Genomic DNA, 23394 nt, shown 5'->3' on the forward strand with positions numbered 1-23394 from the left:
ATGGGATGCAAATAAAGGGCCCCCTTGAGACTGTGAGCAGCAGGAAGCAAACCTGCCTGGCAGGATGGGGCCTGTGCTGCTCACTTCCCTAGTTCAGCTCCCACAGCCTGAACAAAGGAGCAGGACCCCATAGGACCATCTCTCCCTGTGCCCTCCAGGTGCAGAGAACTGGGGAGAACTCTCTGGGTCATGCCCTCCATCACTCCCAGTAGGACTGGTTTTCTGTACACTTGCATATTGTGGAGGCCTCAGAGAAAAAAAAGGCAACTTCTGACTAATTGAAGGTCGAAGAGGAAAGTCCTGTTTTGGTTTGTATTGTGACAAGGGACTTGCTAATTGTTCTTTCCTCCTTGATCCTTAGCAACTGTAAGTGGAGGAGGAAATCTCAATTAAATTTATTGTGCTGAAGCATGGAATGCTGTTTTTATTATCCGAACTGCTTAAGAAAATGCTGACTTAAAAAATCCCACAACACACTCAAAATCCAAATCCTCAGCCCTCTCAGACTATAACTTTTTCCCTTGATCATGTATTTCCTGGATCTGAATGTATTTAGAAATGAGTTTAGGCAGCTGTTCTCAGCCTTTCTGAACAGCAGTTGATGACTGCTTAAGAGAAAGTGCCTCTCTAAAATGATGCATAAATATTTCTTTTCTGCTGGTATTTAAATACAAAAGACAGGATTTATTGGACTCTCATTTGTTTTCCAGGGATCTGTAGTGCAATTGCTGTTTTATGCTGTTTGGAGCTTGATAGTTATAGAAATGTTTTTAAACATTTAAAGGAATCTTACTGAAAGCTGAGCACCTCCAGGGTTTCTGTGTATTAAGCATGTTTCTAGAATATTTTGAAAGTTTTGAGGACAGAAGGGAAGTGCTCTAGTTTTAGCAGGAATCTGTTGGGTTCAACTCCCCTTTTATCAAATCCAAAATACTACTGATCCTTTCCTCCCTCTCCATGTGCTCAGCCTTTGTGAAATGTGCTGTGGGATGTGCAGAGCTCATTGGGGCCTTTGCTATATGGCAGCTTTCTTAGCCCCAGCACTCAGCCTCCTGTGATTTTATGACTGTTAGAGATTTGATTTGTTTGTATTTTTTTTTAAAAAGGCCCTTCATACTTTGATTTTAAATAAGAAGAGGAGTCATGCAAGGTGACCCCTGATAGTCCAGAAACAGGTTCACACACAGTCAGAATCCAATTCCAGGCTATGAGTATGGGAAGAAACAGGCTTTTTCCAGTAAAGTGTGTGTCTCTGCTTTGCTTTGAGGGCAGTCAAGACATGGGAAAAAATAATGCAGAGCAGCCACAGGCTGGAGAAGTCTGGAGTTGCCCTTTTTGCTGCACTAAACCTAAAGCTTATGGAAAACTTTAGGAAATTGCTTATGATGCTGCAAGGAGGATTTAAATGCCGTGAAGATGGAGAAGGAGCCCAGTGCTGTTGGGTCCTGGTTGGTTGGGTGTTTGCAGCCTGTGGGAGAGAGCAGTGGCATGGTGTGCACAGACCTTTCTGTTCTCCCTGGCTCTGCAGAGCTGGGACAGCTCAGCACATCACCCTGGGGGCTGAGGCTACCAGAGGGCAGTGACCAAATGTACCCTGGCTGGCTGTGCTGTTGTTTGTTAGTCTGCCTTTCAAGTATGTGGTAAGTCAGTGTCCTTCCACGTAACAGGTATTTGAGTTTTGCCCAAACTTGAGCTGATCAATTCATGTGTGAAGACCTGAAAAGTGCAAAGATGAAAGGTTTTCTGTATTTTATCCAACCCTTTTTAGGATAACATGGGTAGTGCTGGCATTTTCCTGCTGCTACCATAATTCATTTTATTTGCCTTTGTTCCACCTTGGAGCAAAGAGCTGGGGGGTCTTGATTAGAGATTTAGTTGGATATTTCCCCTGTGCACAGGAGCAATTGCTCTTTGACTTGCCACATTTAGTGTTGAAGAATTTTTCTGCCTGCTCCATACCTTTCCTTTAATTTCTTCTACCTTTTGACATTTATTGGCACTGCAGACCCTTTGAACTTGAACTTTGAAATTACAGGTTTCATTACACTGTTCAAATGGACTCTGTGACCTGGAGCCAGCTGAGGTTCCACAGACTGGATTCTTGACTCCTTCGTTAGCTTTGATCAACATAATCTCATTAGTGAAAAGCATTGCCAAATGGAGTCCAATCTACTTAGGGGCATCTTTTAATGGATGCTATCAAGGATGACCAGGCTTAAATACTACTTAATTTCATATTTTTAACTCAATTTTGCTCAGTGACAGCTCCTATTTACTGACAGATAAAATCCTAATTTTTGTGCTGAATTGCCCTCAGTGGAGCCCAAGGCATTCGCTCCCCTGGGCCACTGCCAGCACTGTGTGATGCTGGAGAAGAGCTGCAGCCTGCAGAGGTAGGCTGGAGAGCCAGGCTGACACTGGCTCCTCTGGGAGCTCCCTGGGAATGGTGTATTCGTGCTCCTTGACTCAAGATGGTTCATGCACAAGATGAGGCCTGCCTGGCCCATCTTGTGGTTGGTGTAGAAGGGCTCATGGAAAAATAAGGCAGTGTTTCACAAATGCTTCCTTCTGAGATTAGCTCCCTGTTGGGGTGGGGATGGAGAACACAAAGTGGCTCAGCCATAGACCTGGAAGCAAGCTGCCAAGGTCTGGGAAAGGCTCTTACAGCCAACAGGAAGAGCCTCTTGGTGTTTATTTTCTGATTAATGGGAGCAGTGGTGCCGCCGTGTTGTCCGTGGCGCTTTGGTGGCCGCGTGGTCCCGCTGCTGACTCAGCAGAGTGACGCTGTGCCCTCGCCCTGCAGGCATCCATCATGACAGGGAGCGTGCACAACCTGGGCTTGGAGGGCAGCAAGCTGCTCCTGGACTCTGTCAACCCCTCGGGAATGAGCCCGCTGAGGAAAGCCAGCTCCAGCTGCACGGACGGACAGACGGAGGGCAGCAGCTCCCCTGCCAAGAAGAATGAGAGGAACCTGGACATGAAGAAGATGGAGAAGGAGATGCAGGAAATCATGTCCCCGACCCCCCTTGAATTTCACAAGGTGTGTTGCCAAGGGTGGGTGTAACTGTGGGTACTGGTGGGGTACTGCACTGCAGTACCTCGGTGGTTAAAGCTGTAGAACATTTGCAACCTTGTAAGAAATCTGCTTTGCTCAGAGGGACCCCCAGAAACTGTTCCTTGTTAAAGCTGGCCCTCACCAAGGTCTGCAGCAAAGGTTTCCAGAAGGTCAGATTAAGATGAAGGAGCCCCTTCAGAAGAGTAATGGGATTTAGCTGCCATCATTCAGCAGGGTTCAAACCTGTGCTTTGCTGTTTCTCTTTATGTATAAGATTTCCAGGTCCTTGTGTTTTGGCATTTGTTAATTGGTGCTACAGATAAAAGTGAGAGAGCTCAAAGTATGGCCCCCTGGAGACCCATCAGCTCTTTTCCTGTGGTACACTCCATTTAGTAGGCCACTTCTCAAATAAAAAACTGCTTCCCTCTGCTTCCACTCCACTTCAGTGATGGGATACTGGTTTGATTTCAGCATCCAGCTGAATGTAGCCAGTTTAACCATTGTGCAAGGCAATGGTAATTAGGAAAAGTAATTAACTGTAGAAGCTGCTGATGTAGAATGCAAGCAGGGAAGGGAGCTGGAGAGGTTTCAAAAATTTGATTGCCTTTTTCTTTCCTAATTTGACTTCAGAATGAAACCTGCAGTTATGCTAGCTGGAAAAAACAACTTTTTCATGTTTGATCTGCTTTTGCCCTTCAGGGCATGGCAAATGTGTCTTTAAATAAAACTCCTGGGTACCTGAAGGAGAAGAGCTATGTAATTAGGCATGTCATAGGATGACTCTTCATTCTGCTGGAGCATCTGGTGTTGGCTGTGTTTGGAAATGAGGGTGAGACCAGATGGGATGCTCCTGTGTGTCATCCTGAGCATTGTCCTTCCCCAGGACTGCAGATCCATGAGGCTCACCCAGCCTGGAGCACAGGCATGGTAGAGATTCACTCCCAGCTCATGGGAGGCAAGGGGAGATTTTGGCAGTGTTGGGGAATCAGTTGTCCCTGGTTCCCAGTGTTACCCTATGGTAAGACACTGCCAGCAGTGCTCCTCTCCTTTGGGCAAGGCCAAAACGTGACATGCCCAAGGGAAGGATGATGAGGTTGCCCATTTCTTGTCCTCAGAGCATCAGCACTTACTGATACGAATTTTCTGAAAATAACTTGTAGATAATATGGAGAATTTTAGATGTTCCTGCTGAGTGATGTATTAAAAATGAGCTGTCTTCACATTTGACTCACTACATTAAAAATTCCCAGTAAACATGTTGGTTTTTCATGTACTGGTCTGGCACACCCAGAGGATACACAGCATAACCTGAGCCAGGGAAGGCGATGCTCTCTTACAAACACTTGTTTGCTGCTCTTTGGGTGAAACATGAATGCTGTCTGTATTACACTGCCTGTGTTTCCTTCCACATCCAAGAATGAGCTACTGGCATGGGGTTGGTTTTATGCCAGTCACCAAAGCAATTCTCCTGTGGTGATGGTGTCATAATAAGGTGTCAGAAAGGCTCAGTTTGTGTTATCTGCCCAGTCTAAGAAAAACCTGCCCATGAGACCCAGAGCAGAACTGCTGTAGGTCTGCACACATAACTCATGCTGCTCCCATCCTGGCAACCCTTTACATCACCTCCTTACTCTGCTGCATTGAAACCTGCTTCTTCTCTTTCTGCCTCTGCAGATGACACTCCACAAAGACCCGGAGAGCGAAGACTTTGGATTCAGTTTGTCGGATGGCCTGCTAGAAAAAGGTGTCTATGTAAATATGGTCCGTCCGGATGGGCCAGCAGATCAGTGTGGCCTCAAGCCATATGACAGAGTGCTTCAGGTAATAAATGCAAAATGCAGTTCTGGAGGCTGGGACGGAGTGAATGAGTGGCTGAGAGGAAGAGAGAAGTGAGACCCATCCATGGCAGCACTAACTTTAATGAAAGGTAATAGTTAGCCAACTAGGTTGGCTCTTAGCCACCAACACTCAATGGGACCTGTGTTTTATGATAAGAAATCACTAGGTATACCTTCAGGTGGTACCCCAGGTGGTACTCCTGGGTTACAGTGGTCCAGGGCACAGTCTGTTCTGGCACTGGCCTTTTTGAGCTTGGACAGCTCAAAACAAGCAAAAAGCTGTGTTGCTTCCTTTCCTCACCCTCAATCCTACTCCTATTTTTTGGATGAACCAGACTGCATTGACCAATATGTGTTCCTGTGAAGCCCCTTGTGGAATTAAGTGAAGTTCATGAAGTTCTGTGCATGCCTTTGACAACTAGAAAATTTTTCTAGGAAACACATCCTTCAAGCAAGGTATTTTTTTATGGATATTTTTCTTTGAAAAATGCTTCATCTGAAATAGCTGATGCAGAACAGAATAAAAACTCTGGTCAAGAGCACAGTCTGTAATAAATGTGCCCTGGGAATATCGACTACTGGAGGGGCAGAAAAAGCCTGGTGAGTTTTGGAGATTGGAGAAGAAGAAGCTCTGTGTGGATGAAAACCAACTGTCTTAGCTTTGAGGCAACTCAAACAGCAACTGAAGGAAGTGCAACCTCTGTGGAAAAATTGCTACCATTTGGAAATGCAGATATTGTGACCATATTTGGAAACACTCAGATGTTTAGTTTTACTAATTTCTAGGTGGGGGTTCTTAGCAGTCGGATTAGAGCCAATACTTTATGTACATCAGGTAACTGGAGGACTGGCAGCACTGTGGGGAACCTTGTTTAAGCTTGTTATGGTCTCTCGCCGGTTGGCTGCTATACAATTATTCCTTCTCAGCTTCAAATAAAAGATGGTGCAGGAATGAACAAGAAGCTAATTAGGCTCTGGGCTGCCTTTCTGTTCAGTGTTGGATGTGCTGCTTTTTGTGAGTGCCAAGTGCTCTGGGAGGTGTGCCCAAAATCCTAAACAGAGCGGCATGGAGACTTTGGACACCCTTTTTCCACACGCTGTGCCGCACAGCTCACACCCACGGGCACACGAGGTGCTGCCATCACCTCGTCATGTGGAGCTGGGAATGAGGGACTGCAGACCTGCTACAGGTGACTCCCCTCAAGAAGTGCAGGGCTGCATTGCTGAGGATGCTGCACAGTGCTGCTGATTGTGGGCACGGTGACGTGCCCGAAGGCCATGGAAACACCTCGTCCCTGCTGTCACAGACCCTCTGCCTCTTGGCTGCATGGATGAACTGGAGCATGGCATTGCACTAGGGGCACTTCTGCACTGGAGCTGCCTGGCTGGCACAGAGCAGGGGTAGAACAAGCTTGTGGTTTATCTCTCCTTGTTCACAAGTGGGTTAGAAATTGTCCCTCTGCTGTAAGGGGCAGTACTCTGTGCGGACACTGGCTGGGGTGGGGGGACACTGCTGCTTTCACAGACCCAGCACCGTGGGCATGCATTAATTCTGGGAAGGGGCTTGGGATGGAAGGGTTGTATGGAGCCAAATACCCACCCCTTATCCAAAGAAGGAAGCAATCCCTGGCCCAGGGTAATGTTCACTCCAAAGGCATATGGGAAATTGCTTTTCCCCTTTCCTTTTCCCCTTCCCATCCCTGTGCTGTTTGCCAGCCTGCTCTATCCCAAAGCTGTCATGGCACCAAGCCTAAGTGTTCTGGTAGCTGTAGGTGAGAGAGCTGGAGTGATTTCTCCAGATGACCCAGCCTAGAAACGTGCTCGAAGGTCTGCAAGAGCCAGCAGAAACTGCTTTCACAGTTGAACCCTACAGAGAGAATTTGCAGCTGCCTCCTGAGCCCACATGAAATGTGTCCAGACTCTGTGAAATGAAGGATATAAATGGGGAGAGAGGAAGAAGAAATTGTTTGGTATAGTCTGAGTTTACCTCTGGCTGAGCTGGAAAATGGTTGCCAGAAGCCTCAGGCCTTTATTTGTTTTCTATGTGCTGGATACTTGGCAACACAAATTTAAGGCCAGTAAAAGCCATTATGGCAAAAAAATAATGGAAAATGGCAACTTTTTTTTCTACAGGCTTGAACAGGAGAAGTGGTTTTGAGCCCTACAGTGTTTAATACTTGTAATATTTCCCCAGGCACTGAGGGTCAGGGTTCATTCCTGTCCAGACTTCCCCCCTTCCTCTATCAGTTACTGGATTGCTTCTCAGCTAAGCATCGCTGCTCATTCTGAAGGGGTGCTTCTGCTCTTCTCCATTGTGAACCTGGAATCGGGGACTCTCAAGAGTTGTGTATTATTTTCCAGCTGGGGTTTAGCACTAATCTTGCATTTGCTGACTAACAAACATGATCTTTCTGTTGTTCCTTCCCCTGGCATGTCCTAAATCCATTCTGGCAGGTAAACCGCGTCCGAACGAGAGACTTTGACTGCTGTCTGGCCGTTCCCTTGATTTCAGAGGCTGGAGATAAGCTGGACCTGGTGATTAGCCGGAACCCCTTGGCACTGGCTGCCAATGCTCCCTCGGAGGGGAACAGAGAGCTCCTGGCACAGGTGCCCCGCAGCGCCGAGGTCAAGGCGAGTGTCCAGACGCTCTGAGCAGCAGGAGCAGAGCTGATGATGCCTCTGCTGAGCTCTTGTGGTATTTGAGGTGTTTTTCCTGGTTTTTTGCACTGGTATTTGTAAATGCTCTGTGTACCATAACCTGAAAGTGGGGAGGTGGGTCTCCAGTGAGCCTGTAGACCGCCAAATTTTGCTGGGAAGGTCAGAGCTGGGTGTACGTCTGGGGCTGTGGCAGCGATGGCAGCAGGACAAACTGCCAACAGGAGGAAGGAGCATCCACAGCCATCCCCCATGGCAGAGCATCCCCCTGTGCTTCTGCCATCGAGTGTGCAGGGTCCTGCCTCCGACATCCTCCTCACCCTGAAAGGCCTTGGCCATCCTACAAACACACATGGTGCTATTATGTTCTTTGTTTGCTCAGTTAATCACATACAGCAAGACTGAAATGCCTTTCCTTTTATGTTGTGCCCAGCTCCATCCTTTCAACACTCCTGGCAAATCAATTCCTGCAGCCCCTTGCACTCCCAGTGCAGGGCTGTGGGGAGAGCCAGTTAAAAGACACTTCAAAATGTGCTTGAGAGTGGCTAAATGCAATTCTTGTGCAAAAACTGGTATTTGCAGCTGTCTCCTGCCAGCCCTATCCACACTGTCCCCTAGGTCTGGCTCACCCTGTAGTGGGATTAGGCACCTTGTGTGGCTGATTCCCATGAGCAGTGTTGTTACCTGTGCTCAGTAGTGACGACAGAGTAGAGGCCAAACCCAAGGCTAAAGGCCTTGAGTACCTGCCTGAACCCCCTTGCTTGTCTGACCTTACAGAGATGTCTTGCTTGCAAACCTGGCCTGTGCTTGGAAGTAAATAGCAGAATAGCAAAATTCTCAGGGCTGCCCCTGATAGTTTGGATCAATGAAACCTTGCTGTCTCCCCTGAGACAGAGGAATGACAAGCCCTTGTTGGGTGGGGTTGTGTCCTGTGTCCCTGTGGGCTGGGTGGTGTGTGCCCCTTTGCCTGTTGCTGGCCTCTTGTAGCTCTGTGGTCGCTCCCCTCCTGCCCGAGAGCCTCGGCCCCGCGTGGCAGAGGGGCTGTGGCAGAGGGGCTGTGATGCTTGCATTGCCTGCCCTGTTTCCCACATTAGCACTTTATGATGATGTCCCTGTCCTGGTGGCAGCGTGCAGCTTCTCTTTCCCTTTTGGCCTGGGCCAGGGAGTCCAAGAGCTCCCTCCATCACACGTGGCAGCTCCAGAGCCCACTGCCCCCGTTCCCTGCCTGCCCTTCCAGTTCCTCCATCCCCAGCTGCACCCGGGGGTGTGTGGAGGGAGTTGGGTGGGTGTACAGCTCGTGTGTGTCGCTTTGCTGAGCCAGGACTTGTCCCTGCACTGTCTGTCCCCTCCAGCCCCTGTGACAGCACAAACGAATCCAGGTGTTCCTTCCAGGTACGGCCCCATCCAGCTCTTTGTCGTTGTAGCCATTTTCTCTTTGAGTATGCAATATCCCATACCATTGCTGCCACAGCTAGATAATGTGCCATAATTGATACTGTGGAGCATTGACAGTGCGGCCGAAAGTGTTTTTATATGCAATATTCTGAGCAGTGGAAGCTCACTGGGGCTTCTCATAGGTTTTTAATGAAGACTTTTATTAAAGGCTTTAAAAAAAAAAAAAAAAGGAGGAAGAAGAAAAACTTGGTCCTTGTATCCCTTCCTATGCATTTTGAATGATATGAAGATGAAATGCATTACTTAAATGTGTATTTTTATCCATATATTAAAGTGTATTCCTTGTAAAGTATTTTTATATGCTAATTTTCTTATGTATCTATGAAAGCACAATATTTAAAAGTACAGCATTTCAAAGAATATTTTAGTCCTGTTTTGGACCTATTTGTAAATCTCTGTATTTAAATGGGATTGGAATGACTTTGACTTTTTTTTAAATTAAATAAAAGCAAATGAAATGCATTTATTTTGGTTTGTGTTGCTTTCTGCTGAAGGATGATAGTGAGGCAATGCTTTGCTTCCAGCCCCATTTTAACTTGCCAGGGGACATTTTGTAAGACACTGGAGGACAAGTGGGAGGCCATGCAGAGGGTTTTGCTGGGAGGCCATTGTTTGTAGGGCTACCAGTGTTGTCCCTTCCCACTCACCATAAGCAGCAGGACTTGGGTTTCTCCCTTCCCTGTGCCCATGGAGATAATTTTGCTGTGGTTATTAACAGCAAGAGCTGGAGATGCTCATGCATGTGGTTCCAGCACTGCTTGCAGCTTTTCCACACGGGGAATCTTGGCTCAAAGCTGAGCTGCTCCGTGACAAAACACTGACGCAGCAAAGCACGTGGCAGCCGTGACGTGGCAGCGTTTGCAAAGCTGTGGTTAATCCCTGGGGATGGGTTAGAAAACTCCAGGAGAATGATGTGCTGGCAGGAGATGTCCCATCTGGTGCTCAGAACCCTGCAGCTCCAGCGGGGTGCCTTGGGGATCTGGATTTGGTAGCCACTCCACCTCTGAAACCAGACATCCCAAGGAATGACTGCCATGAAGCCAGAACACAGCTCTTGTGTCCTTGCATTGAGGATTTGTTCCCTCTGCTCCCAGTGTGGGCAGCACAGGCTGGAATGTTCCCTGGGTAAGGCCATAGGGAATCTCTGCTCGCCAGCACAGAGAGGCTGAGCTGGGTTTTACAGCCCTTCATGGCCAAGTGGGTAATGCAGGAATTTTCAGAGACTGAGCAGGGTCTCAGGGAATCATTGCCATCCCACTTAGACTGGGGAATCATTGCCAATCACATAAACACCCCTTATCTGCCATCTCTGGCTGCCCTCCGGGGGTGAACACCTCAGAACAGGGCCCTGCACAGAGGCCTTGCCAAACCTGGAGCCATCTGAGGCACAGGGGATGCAGGAGGCTGAGTGAGCACCCATGGAATGAGAGCTTCAGGGCTCAGTGTGTGTCCAGGGGTTCCCTGTGTGTCCCAGGGAAAGGTTAGAGCAGAGCTGCTCCCTGGGATGTGCCTCAGTGGGCAGCACATCCCCTGCTGATGTCACTTCTCATCCCATGGGCCTTGGCTGATGGGAGCAGCTGCAGCCCTGGGCAGGTGATGGCCACCGGGGCAGGTCCTTCAGTGCTCTTGTGGCACTTAATGGCTTTTTAAATGTCCTGTTTATTTATTTTATGTTAACCTGAGACACACTGCAGTTGCTGTCTGTGCTCTTTTGAGCCTGCTTAGCCCAAGCATTGCAAGCTGTGCTGGTGAGAGGAGAAACCCCTGACAAAGTCCTCAATCACATCCAGCAAAATAATCAACCAAGCCAAAAACCCCAACTAAAGACAGCTGTGGGACTGATCCTGGGCATGGGGTGCTGGAGGCTCAGCAGTGATACTCAAATGTTTTATTTTCACAAGGAGGAGCCACCTACAGGTTGGTTTTTTCTTTCCCTACATCAAATCAGGACTTCAGGAAAGGACACTGGTTTCACCTCCATCTGTTTGACTGAAGCCAAAGGGATCAAGAGGTCAGTGAGCTTTTAAAAAACAGTCCCATTCACTAGAAATATAAATGTTGGGATGGGTTTTTTCCCTTTCTTTTTCTTCCTATTGGGCTTTTCTGACATATTTGAACTCTCACAGTAGTGCCATGCATGGGCTGGGCACTGGCTGGTGAGAAATGGCTTTCTTTGGCATAATTTGGTTTTTTAATTTTGTTTTTTATCTCTTTGATGTATTTTGTTGTGGTTCTTTTCCTCACCCCTTTTTCTTTTGCTACTTATTAACTTGTATCCCATTAATTTTTGCACTTTTACCCTTCTGACTCTTTCCCCATCCCACTGAAGGAGGGGGCGAATGAGTGGCTGTGCGTGGGCCTGTGCTGCCAACTAGGGTGAAACCACGGCAGATATGAAGTTAGATAAATTTCATATATATATATATATAGTTAGACATATTTCATGTATATATAGTATTTTATAAGGGCAAAAAACCCCCACACCAAGAACCCCAAAATAAGTAATAAGTTTAAAGGAAAAACTGAGCTACTCAAAGACCAAAAAAACCCCCATCCAACAGCATAGGTGGTTTATAAAGGAAAGTTTTATTTTCAGTTATAAGGTGATTACAAACTCATCTAAAAAAGCAAAGATGACTTAAAAATATCCATATACATTTTATTTATCTAAAAAGCAAAACAGAAACTGCAAAATACAAACATTTACCATATACACAAAGGCTATGGGGTTTTAGGATTAAATTACACTCCAGGGTTTTTTTTCAAATACAAATATTCCGTTTTGGAACACACAAAAAATGTTTTAAAATGTTTTAAAAATATTTTTAAGGTTTTTTTTCTTTAAAAAAAGTTCAGATGACATTTTCAAGGAGGCTATCATCGCCCTCGCCTCCTCGCTGCATGTGCTACTCATTATCACATTACTGTAGTCACAGTTGCTAGGAATTTAAATAATTAAAAAAACACCACTGTTTTTTAGCCAAACACATCAAACAAGATGGATCACCTCTTACAATGTGAAGTCCCTGGCAACATTATCAGGTAACAATCACAACATTACACTGGAGAAAAATAACATCCTATTGAACAACGAGCACTTCAGAACAGTACTGGGATGCTGCGGTGCTGAGAGACCAGCGCTGGCTTCCAGGACAGGAGCAGGTCATGAACTGACTCAACTTGCCCCCTCAGGTTTTGTTTGTTTTATCAGCCTCTCAACATAATTTTGCCACTGTTGGTTTTTTTTTTTTTTAATTTTTTTTCTTTATATATTGAAAAAAAATTTCAACTCTTTCTAACAGCTGCAGAAGCAGGTACATTTAGGAACAGTGTGTATCGTGCTCACTGTGCTACAGGGCTGAAGCCTTCCCCCACAAATGCACACACACACAGCACATGCACAGCTCCTTAGCATCATTGAGTTTTGCCTTTTTTTTTTTTTTTTTAATTAGCTTTATTTTTCCCATTATTTCTTCTGATTTCTCAAGTCAGGCCACCTTTTCCCTGTGCTGCAAATGTAAAAGTGAGCAGCACCATTCTGCTGTGCACTGCAGAGCCACAGGGAACAAGCCTCCCAAACTTGCCTCTTTAAAACTATCTTCAATTTACTTTACTCCTGAACTTGTGGTAATTAAATTCTGACACTTCTACTGATTATTTCAAATGAGGACACAGCAGCAATACAAAAAGGCTGTGTCTGCCATTCAATTGCCCAACATTACCAGCAGGGTCAGGCTCTTTTCCAGGCACAATCCCTGTCACCAAGGTTTTCCATGTTTGATGGGCATGGGTGGGTGATTTGTTTTCCTAAAGTTTTCAGCCTGCAAAATTTTGAGCTTGTCCCTGTTTTCTGGTGAAATGGTGTCTCAAGCTATTTCTGCTCTTTTTTTAGAACATGGGTAAATTGAAATCACCAATTCTCAATGACAACTGGAAAAAAACCACACAAAGAATGTGACTTTTTCTGTTTATTTTTAATAGAAACAAATAAATTGAGATTTTTTTTTTTCCGGAGAAGCACTGTCCATGTACACATTTCTCTTGGCCTGGCAGAAAAGAGCCACAATCTGGTGGAGGGTGTGGGGCTGGTTATATTCAGGCAGTTTTCCAGTGGATGCTGGTGCTGGTTATATTCAAGTCTCTCTTGAGCAATCTTTCCCATAGACTCAAATTGACTGCTAACACCTAAGAAATTTTTTGTGACTAAAATATGGAGCTCAGGGCACCTCTTCTGCACAAGTTCAAGGGTTTCTTAAATGTCAAGTGTCACCAAATCAACTAAATACTTTGTTTCTTAAGCTTATTTTTGATTATAAGAAATAAAACAAGCTACCAGGGTCTGACAGTTCCTGACCTTTGCTCATGCAAATATACAAATACACAACTACACGTCAATCCTAACCACAAGGCTTTGGATGCTGATTTTGGAGAAAACAAGTCCAGGGCAGCTGCCTGAACCCACACCACACCCAACCTCCCATGCCAGGAGCCATGTGGTGCCTACCAGGAGCCAGGAGAGCTTACAAATCAAACCTTAAGGCTTCTTTGGAGGGCCACGGTCCAGGATTTTGTTATGACTTTCCCTCTTCCACCACCCCCATTTAGGAAAGACCATTTGGACACCCTGGCAGGTTGGCTCTTTGCAGGCAAGTGGTGTCTAAACCTCCTCAATCCTCATCCTGAACAGCTTGGCAAGATTTACACACATGATTTGCAGCCTAGGAATAGAAGCAATGTCCCCACTGTGTGCGTGCATATGAGGGTGGAAGATTTCATCTACTAGTCTACTTAAACACAGATTTATTTTTATTCTTTTTACTGAAAGTGAGCAACTTCCATTGAATCTCCTTGGAAATGATGTCAGGGTCATCTTTCTTCCAAGTGTACTTGAGCTGCTTAACTAACTTGTCCACTGCATTCAATGCACAGCTTATTTAACATCTTATATACATTATGCCTCCACGAGTGATCCTGCAGGGACCACAAGACATGGAAGCTAATAATCAGTTATTCAAAAGTGTTCAAATCCTTCTCCCACAGCTGGAAGTTTGCCAGTGATGCAACAAGTGGGAGCTTTGAACCCAAAAGTGAAAGCACAACCTCAACAAAACAGAAAGTCTCCTTAAGCAAATAAAAACAGACCAGGAGGAGACTTGGAAAAGATCTATTGAATGGAGATGTCCATGTGTCTTCAGAACTACGTGAGTTATCTAACACTGAGACAAAGAGGAACCAGGAGGATCTGCAGCTGGGAAAGGAGGATGAGCACAGGAAGAGCTGCAGGAGGTGCTGTCCTGGCGGCGGCAACGAAAGCTCTGCTGATGTTGTTTGGCTTCTCTTGGTGTTACAGCACATTTTTAAATATAGCAGCAGCTATATTTTTCCCCCCTTCTTTTTCTCATTTTCTCCTCTCCTCAAGAACAGCAGTGAAAATCAATTTTGCTGAGCTGTTTCAGCAGATCACTGCCTCCACCCCACTGTTGCTGCTGCGGGGTGGCCACCAGCGCTGCTCTAGATGGCAAATACAGCTGCCAGGCTTCTGTATTTTCATTTACAACACAAGAACAAATCCATTGTGGACCTACTATCTCAAACTTGAAAGAGGACTTTTCTAAGTGTGTGGATCTGTTTGGACCAGATGAAAAGGAAAGCTATAGATGAGAAGGAAAAATAGAATAATAACAACAACAACAATAAAAAACCAGTTCTATTTATGAAATCATACTGTTTAAACACTGAGATACAGACTACTGGTAAAGTCCCTTAGAATAGATACTCAGAGAGATCATAACTAGTGACAGGTGAACTGAAAAGGTTTGGAAAATTGAGAAAAATAAGAAATAGATCAGAAAAATGTCATGGGGAAATATTCCCCTTTACATTTTAACTATCTCTTGATTTCAGTTCAGCTGGAAATAAATACTGCTGAAACTCTGCTGTTTTCAAGCCCAGAAGACCCCATGAATACAAAGGTACATGAAACATGAAAAGGTGTGCGTGTTGTCTTGGTTTATGCTGGCTTAAATCTCAGGGATCTGGTTCTAAAGACCTCATGCCAAAACTGCACTGTTTTCCCAGATCCAAACCAGTTCATCTATAACTAGTCATGATGCTTTAACACAGAGTTCCTCATTTACACAAAACAGGTAAAATACGTCATAAGAATAACAAGTAAATATTGGAAAAAAATCAGTTGTCTTTGCAGTCAAAATAGGTAGAAAACACAAACATTTTTTTAAAAATTATGTTTTAATAAATTTGGCAGAGGATCATGTTGAAATGCAAATTAATCACCAAGAAAAGTTTAGAAATCTGATAAAATTGTTAGGTAAAAACCCCAAACTGTAAAAATGCAAATGTGCTCACTGGAACTCAAACCCCAGATAAAACAAGAATTAAGTACATTTTTTTTTTTTTGTTGTTGGGGAAGGGAGGAGGGGAGAGGGGAACTGTTTTCCAGAAGCAATGATTTCTTGTCTCTTGGTGAGTCCCAGCCCTCCCTTGCAGTGGTGCTGAGGAGCACAGCAGGGCCAGGGAAGCTGACACAGAATCTTCAGTGAGGTTGTTGCATATGTGCGAGACCTTTCCCTTGGAACATGGAAGCGACTGATTTGAATGGCACAGTTTGTACTGAAATGGGGCTGGGTTCTGTTCTCTGCTAGTTGTATTTTGAAAGGTGTAGTATTATTCCTCTGGTTCTTCCCACCGAGGCACTCTCCACAACATGGGAGATGCCTGAACACCCAGCTGACTCGCTGGAGACATCGTTGATGTAGCCAAACCATTTTTTTCCCTAACTGAAGCTTGTCTCAGCTCTGTAGCACAACAGTCATGTGCAAACTATATAACCTCAAACAAAGTTGTATGACAATGTATATATATATAAAAAAAGAAATAAATCAAGCATCAGTGTTTCATCTGTACTCACAAAAAACATTAATTTAGACCCCCCCTAACCTTCTACTTCCTCTTCATCCATGTCTGTTGACTGCAGACACTGACTGTAACTCAAAAATGAGAGTCCAAGCTAAAGCCCACTAAGAGAGTAGTTTTGGTTACATTTCCTTGCCTTTGATTGTTAAAAAAATAAAATTGCTGCATGCATATTTCTGTATTTTGATGACACTCACTGGCACTCAGAATTCCTCCTGTAACCTTGGGTGGTTTCTGCTACCAGCCCAGTAGGTGTTATTTACATGTTTGCCATCTCCAGCTGTGCAAAAGTTTCCTTCAGAACTCTCATAATACAGCAATGAGAAAAAAGAAAACACAATTCTACCATGGCTGGTTTTGTTGCTGCAACTCAGCTCTCTATTGTAAAAGTATCTACAAATTCAAACTAGAAAGATTTGGAAGTTTGAATGCAGCGATGTTTTTCTTTAAAAATTAATAATTAATAATTATTTTGGTCCATCTCTTAGTTTTAAATCTCCCTGTTTCTGTTACAGGGAAACCAACAAGTTAAGAAATGTTTGTGCTGCTGTGGCCAGTTAGCACATGGGACAAGAAAAAATGAAATAAAGCTACTGTGTAGGAATGTTAAGAACTGTTTATGTTCCTGTTTAAATAAGTGACAACCTCTGCCTTGACAGACTAAGCTTACAACAGAATAAGCAGATACAAACTCTGCTTTTATCAAGTATTGCTTCTAAATACCTCTGGAAAGACTACCTGTGGTATCAAAGAAAAAACCTCTCTCCCTCTAATACAATGCCCATGTGACAAGGCTGAGTTTTGCCAGAGAATCCGTTCCCAGCACAACCTGCTCAAGTTAAAAAAAAAAAAAAAAAAAAAGAAAAAAACCTCAAAAATAATAAAAAGGCTTTTGTCCATGTTTTGGACAGTTTACAGGACAGAAACATTCACCTGCATTACATGAAGTGGAACCCCCACTCCTATACTCCTTGTAGGGGTTTCTCTTCACTTCCCAGTCTCACCTGGAATGGAATCCAATTCCTTTTGACCAACACAAAATATTTCAGTGTTATGTGTTCCCTTTGCTTTAATTTAAATTTCAAAGAGCCCTGTCCCTTCAGCAGATAAGAATCATAAATATGTTTGCCACCCTCCAGCCCCCTTAAAAATAAAATAAAATAGAATAAAATAAAGTAAAATAAAATAAAATCATGGGTTAATCCAATGATGAGCAAGGAGAATGGGGCCTCCAGGTCCACTACTGCTATTTAGTAACATGGGACAAGGGACTCACTTAGTCCTTTTGTCTGTTCCTCCAACAGCAATGACCTCCCTCCCCCAAATAAATAAATAAAGCAAATCCTGGTTACCGAACTTGGAAAAGCATTTTTGAGATACATGGATGAAAAGCACCTGTTTGCTGTGTGATATTATTATCATCATTACTATTATTATTAACATGTCTGCTATCAATACCAGGTGAGTGGTTTTGTTCCTCTTGTCAGGGATGACCTGGTTTGTGTTCACCTCTGGACGGTCAGAGTCCAGAAGTGATTCCTTTATTTTCCTGCCCAAACCAAAGTCCAAATGAGCAAGCAAACACCTTAAGAGCAGGTGCTGCTTTCCCCCCTTGGCTGCTCTGTACTCATCCCTGCTGCCCTGGGGACAGGCTGCCCTCCCAGTTTGCAGAATTCAAGTTTACACCAGTGCAACCACACCAAAATATGGTTTGCTGGAAAACTCAGGAGCAGGTACCCAACCTCCCTGCTCACACACAAACAGCAGGCATTTCACTTATGTTAAAAAAAAAAATCTCAAAAATTTTAAAAACAACAACAACAACAAAAGACTGAACCATGACAAATCCTGCAAATACCTTCCCCAAGTTCTCTTCAGTTGGTGTGACAGGGTGCCAGTGCTGTCCCTGGGAGGTACAGCCACAACACTGTTCACATCCAGCTTCTCTGCATCCCTTGCAAACTCTCCACTCCAGCTGTTTGGCTATTTCCTTATCCAGGGACTGCACTAAACAAAACTCTCCCCACTCCCTGAAGTGACCCTGACACCTGTCGTTTACCACAGTTGAACCAGAGGGTGGAAATACTACACCTTTGAAAATTCTCTTGAAACAGCATTGTTTAAAAAAATGTAACTCTCAACAGAGCTCCTTTTGTGTGTTCTGTAGATTACCCTGCTCCCAACCATACCAGCACCTAAAATTGCTTTCTGAGACTTGAATGTATTGCTGGCAAGACAATCAATTCAAGTGGTAAGGTGTATAATATTTAGAGATAAAGATATATATATTTAAAAAAACCCAATAATAGTAAATTCTTGTAATATGTCTAGTCTGATATGAAAGCTCTCCCTCTACAGAGAGACGTCTGCTGTGATTACCTTACAAAATATTAAAAAAAAAAAACACACACAAAAAATAACTTTCTCTGTGAGAAATAAAAATAAATCCTAGTGCAAATATAAAGCTCTGTAAACCTGGTCCTATGAGAATCTATGGTTAGTAAACGGCAGTTAAAGCAGGTTTATCCTCTCACAGAGAGAGCTCACATCATGGTTTCCACAATGATATGAGTTGGCTTGATCAATCCGCCATTCGAAGTTCCATTGGGGCAGAAGGGGGTGCCACTCTCTGTCTCCTTGGACCATCGATTCACCTCCTTGGGGGCAGCCACCGCCTTTATCCTCTGCAAGAGAGAAGGAAAGCACGGGTGAGAGGAGCACAAAACCTCTGTGGAAAGCACAGGTGAGAGGAGAAAGAGGCCTCTGAGGAAAGCAGAGGGGAGAGGAGCACAAAACCTCTGTAGAGAGCAGGAGGGAGATGAGTAGAAGGCCTCTGAGGAAAGCACAGGTGAGAAGAGCAGAAAACCTCCAAGGAAAGCACAGGTGACATGAGCAGAAAACCTCTGTGGAGAACAGAGGTGAGATGAGCACAAAATCTCTAAGGAAAGCTGAAGGGAGACGAACAGGAGGCCTCTGAGGAAAGCAGAGGAGAGATGAGCAGAAACCCTCTGAGCAGAGCAGAGGGGAGACGAGCAGGAGGCCTCTGAGGAAAGCAGGCCCCTTCTCAGAGCAGAAACCCTCTGAGGAAAGCAGAGGGGAGATGAGCAGGAGGCCTCTCTGTCTCCACGTGCAGGACATTCCAAGGACAGGGATGGTGGCTGTGGGAGGTGTGTGGCTCTGCAGGGATGTGGGGATCTGTGGAGCCTTCAGCTCCTGCTCAGCTGCAGAGCCTGACTCGACGCAGGGAAGTCAGACAGGAGCTTTACCCAGCTCCTGCACATTGGGCTTTCAGTGCTGCAAATGGTGTGTGTCCTCCTCCCTCATTTAGAAACAGCTCTGCCTCTCAGCCCAGCCCTCACTGCCAAGTGGCAACTTCTGTCCTACATCCAGTTCACAAAGGAAGAACTGAATGGCATCTGACCAGTGTTTACTCTCTTTCCTTTCCTAACATGGGCTTTGAGCAGTGTTTTGGCTACTTTTAGACTTGTCTCTCATGGTGACAATGAACACAGGAAAATTAACACTTTTGCCCTTGGCCATAGCTGAAAAAGGCCATTAACACTTGGACGAAAACAAATGCAAATGTTTGTGCTCTGGGATGTTTGGGTTTGGTATTTTTTTAATTCTATTCTCTTTTTTCCTAACCCAAAGTGTCCCACTTTCTTCTCCAAGAATACCCTGAGCTGCATTTAAGAACAACTTGTTAGACAAAAAGAAAACTAATCTGAAAACTTTGAAGAGAACTGCAAAGTTTCATGCTTGCACAGCCTCTAAAAACTTTACACTGCAAGAAAAAAAAAAAAAAATTACAGGAGCCCAGACCGAACTGCAAAGGGCAAGAGACTTCCTGCAAATCCAAACCTGAGGGAATCTGCACTGTCAAGTCTCAGTCAGACACAAAGCTTTCCAAATACTAGGGCAATCTGGATCCAGTTTTTCAGTTTGAAATAAAAGAAACACAAATTTTAAAAGCTAAAAAGTGAAGCCCTCTGTCAAGAGAGTTTGACTTTTATTTAGTCCCCCACAGTGAAGACCATGCCTGAGAGCCACATAATCCACAGGTGTATCTGAATTTCCTTGAAATTCAATGAGTTTTCACACAACCAGGTTTGACCCAGGTCTCTCTCTCTCCTTATCTTGCTTTTGCAGCAATTTTAAGGATGGTGCTTCTGTGTCCCTGGGGACTGGAGAAGAGAAACCTGAGACTCAGATACACCCCAGTCCTTGAATGTTTGTCTGCACGTGGAGGTAATGATTTGCCAAGCTGGAAGCTGCACAAGTGGGACATGAGTAAAATCACTTGGTGTTTATCTGGGGACAGAAGGCTTTGTGTTTGTTCTCTTTCTACTGTTTGCCCAGAGGACAGGTGATCTTTAACAGCCTTATTTGCCTTACCTGGGCAAGGCGGCAGTTTTCCAAGCATTACTTTGTATAAAACACAACAAGTTAAAGCTCCCTTTCTCCTCTAGACAGACAATTGGTTGTTCTTACCTCAATGAGTGACCCATCTGACCGAATGATGCGGATGACCATCACCATAGGGATGCAGATCATGGAGGAAAGGGCGAGAACCCAGCCCAGGCCAATTGCCCAGTCTGGGTATGTGTAGACCTTGTTGTAGGTCAGTGGTTTATACTTGGCCAAAGAAAAGATAAAGCACCCCTGTGGATGAGAAAGGAAAACAAAGTGAGGCTCAATAAATGCTTAAAGCAGCAGGGCTGTAGTGCAACCACTGGCCTGAGGAAGACAGGCAGTGAAAGGCAGAGCTGATGGATACCATATGTACTTTAAACCAATGGGGGAATTGTTCTTCCATTTCAATCATTGGAAGAGCATCTGCATCTGCTTATAGCATCTGCTGTGTGATGACAGAGTGCTGTGAGATGGTGCTGAACAGCTGCAGTACACTGCCAATTCTTCAGGGCTCAACTGTTTGCTGTACACTGCAAGATTTACCAGGATGTTCTTCCCACCCAATGAAACACTTCAAGCCAAGCTCTGCCTCAGACTGCTAAAGTCTCTTTATTACAACGGCCTAGCAGTCCTATGTCTTAAAGTAGAGACTGCTCTTTGGAGAGTGAGTTTTCTCTTCATGAATGTAGAATTTTTGCCAATCCTAAGAAAAATCCACTTAAATGTAGCCAACTGCAATTCATGCAGGCACAGTAGAGACTAGAGAGCTGTCATGTCAGAAGCTGACATCTGAGAACATGATGTCTTTGAGAGGTATGTTCAAGCCTTCAGCTTCTCTTTGCAGATTGGCCTCTGAATGCAACAGCCCTCCCTTGAAGAGAAGCAGCAAGAGGGGGCTTAGCACTGCCAAGTGCAAGACTTGAAAGACCACAGGTCACTACTCACCACACAGAGAACTGGTGTGATCACAATCCAGCTCCACTTCATCCAGGGACCAGGTCTGTATCCAATCATATCCTCAATGGCATCATAAATATTATCAGCGCCTGGAAGAACCGAGCAAATGAAAGCTCTGTAAACACTGTAGGATTAAAGCTGCTCTCCCAGGCTCCCCAAGGGGTAATTTAAAGGGAAGGTAAGGATGTCAGATGTATTCTTCAAATGCTTCCCACAGCTTTGAAGTCCAAGATGATTTTCTTGAAAAGCTCAAAGGTTGGGGGGTCTCCCATCCCACCCTCCCCTCATTATTTGGCTGCAGGAGTGCGAGGCTGAGCTCTCCTGCCCCTGTCACTCCCCCTCTCCTCTCTCCAGACTCTCTGAACTTCCCAGAGGAATCACCATTGACAGCAAACAGTGCACCTGCTTCTACAGAAATCTGACTTTGTTTGTTTTGCTTTTCTGAGGCAATGGAATTCATGGAGAATCAGAGAAATAACCAGTCCTAATCAGCAAACATCTGATTATTGCCCAGCCACAGCTCAGCTAGAGAGGCCACTGTCAGACTGTGGTGCTTGGCATTGCCAAAAGTAATGGGGCAGAATATACTTTCAGCTTTCTTTTTGTAGTTTCTGTTTGGTTGGCTTGTCCCTGCAGACACTGCAGCTCTGAAAGGAAATTCTCTGAGAGACAAACAGAAATTTTTCACGGCTGGCCACACTTTCAACTCTCACCTCTAAACGTAACACATGAAAACGCTTAATTGTGCTCTTATTAATTAGCAATGGAAGAATACTCATTTTTTGGTGGAAAAAACACTGGAGTTTGGATTCATCCCAGATGAAAATTTGTCTCCAAGAGGTCAGGGCAAATTTATATTAATGGCATGTGTCTGTTGCTGGGAAGAAGACTCTGGGGCAGCTGATGATTAAATATTTAGCTAGAAAAATTGTCAGTGACTCATCAAAAGTTATGAGATTAAAGGATTCTCACTTACCATAAACCCAGGCTACAGCAATACATTCAAAGAATGCAACCCACAAAAGGCATACACCACTAGCTGCATAGTAGTCAAAGAGTTGAAAAACATACATGCCACCCTGTAAAAGAGAGACAAAAATTGTTAAGATCCAACAGAAAAAAAACAAAAAACAAACCAAGAATTCAGGCCCAGCCGCCAGTTACATCTACCAGCACATCCCAATGACTCCTGTCCAACAAGAAGCAGCATCTGGCAAACAGGTAAGGTAAATATTTGGCATTACTTTCCCCAGGGAATATGCATGTTTACTACAGGAATAACTCCAAACAAGACAATGATTAAACAAAATTAAGCCACTTAATATAATCTACTGAGACACTTAGATCTTTCCTTCTTACAAATATTTCAGGATGGACATTTAAAGAAACAAATGGTTGCCTCCTAACATTAACACCTTAAAAAGACTAAAAATGAAGTCAGTTCATCAGGAGGGTCTTCATTTATTTATTGAGTGAAAGGGCTACTTTCAGGAAAATAGTTCATTTTTTGTTTTATAACTCTATTTATACTCTGCTGTTAGACTCTACTCTTACTACACTGCACTTTCCCTTGAAAAACTGTGGGGTTTGGGCATCTTTGCTACAGGTGCTATTTTACCTCCCACAGTCATGCTCCTCCCCTTGTTTTTAAAATCTGACTTGGATTTTATTTTGAAGATAAATATCACAACAGTGCAGGCACTGGAACATATCCCTGTCTTGTTTACACTAGAATAAACCAAGTGGAATTTAATTAATTCAAATCTGTGTAAGATAAAAATCTCTTTCCCCGCATGCCACTGGATGGGTTCTTAAAGTGCTCTGCTGAAGGTTTCCTCTATGTTTCATCATTTAGAACTAGATGTTAATACTCATAGTCATGCTGACTGGTACCTGAGATCAGATTGAATTTAATGAGGTTTCATGTTTCTGTTCCTGAGACTGAAAAGGGAAGGGACATGTAACTCCCATTCAAAATGCTTTCAGATCTAGGGATGAAAGATGCTCTGTCCATCTAAAAAGCACTTCTCTGAGTCACTAATTCTTTGCAATCTGAGTCACAGCTAAAACTGGCCTGAAAAATGGCTG

General features: G+C 44.4%; 2 protein-coding genes across 12 annotated transcripts in view; one reads left to right on the forward strand and one right to left on the reverse strand.

The window, feature by feature from the left end:
• Positions 1 to 9440, forward strand: part of GRIP2 (glutamate receptor interacting protein 2) — a 248542-nt gene extending 239102 nt beyond the window's left edge. For 4 of the 6 annotated variants that reach the window (XM_058031751.1, XM_058031754.1, XM_058031752.1 and 1 more), the window contains exons 22-24: positions 2804 to 3040; positions 4730 to 4876; positions 7348 to 9440. In XM_058031751.1, coding sequence (XP_057887734.1) covers positions 2804 to 3040; positions 4730 to 4876; positions 7348 to 7545 — 582 coding nt within the window. In that variant the 3' untranslated portion in view covers positions 7546 to 9440. Of the gene's footprint in view, positions 1 to 2803; positions 3041 to 4729; positions 6295 to 7347 lie in introns of all 6 variants that reach the window. The other 2 variants (XR_009115052.1, XM_058031756.1) reach the window with 2 other exon arrangements.
• Positions 9441 to 11570: 2130 nt separating this feature from the next.
• Positions 11571 to 23394, reverse strand: part of SLC6A6 (solute carrier family 6 member 6) — a 93249-nt gene continuing 81425 nt past the window's right edge. For all 6 annotated transcript variants that reach the window (XM_058032266.1, XM_058032269.1, XM_058032265.1 and 3 more), the window contains 4 exons: positions 22283 to 22385; positions 21295 to 21395; positions 20428 to 20598; positions 11571 to 18620 (listed from right to left, as the gene is read on the reverse strand). In XM_058032266.1, coding sequence (XP_057888249.1) covers positions 18480 to 18620; positions 20428 to 20598; positions 21295 to 21395; positions 22283 to 22385 — 516 coding nt within the window. In that variant the 3' untranslated portion in view covers positions 11571 to 18479. The remainder of the gene's footprint in view (positions 18621 to 20427; positions 20599 to 21294; positions 21396 to 22282; positions 22386 to 23394) is intronic.

Source organism: Melospiza georgiana, chromosome 11, assembly GCF_028018845.1.
Source record: "Melospiza georgiana isolate bMelGeo1 chromosome 11, bMelGeo1.pri, whole genome shotgun sequence".
NCBI lineage: Eukaryota > Metazoa > Chordata > Aves > Passeriformes > Passerellidae > Melospiza > Melospiza georgiana.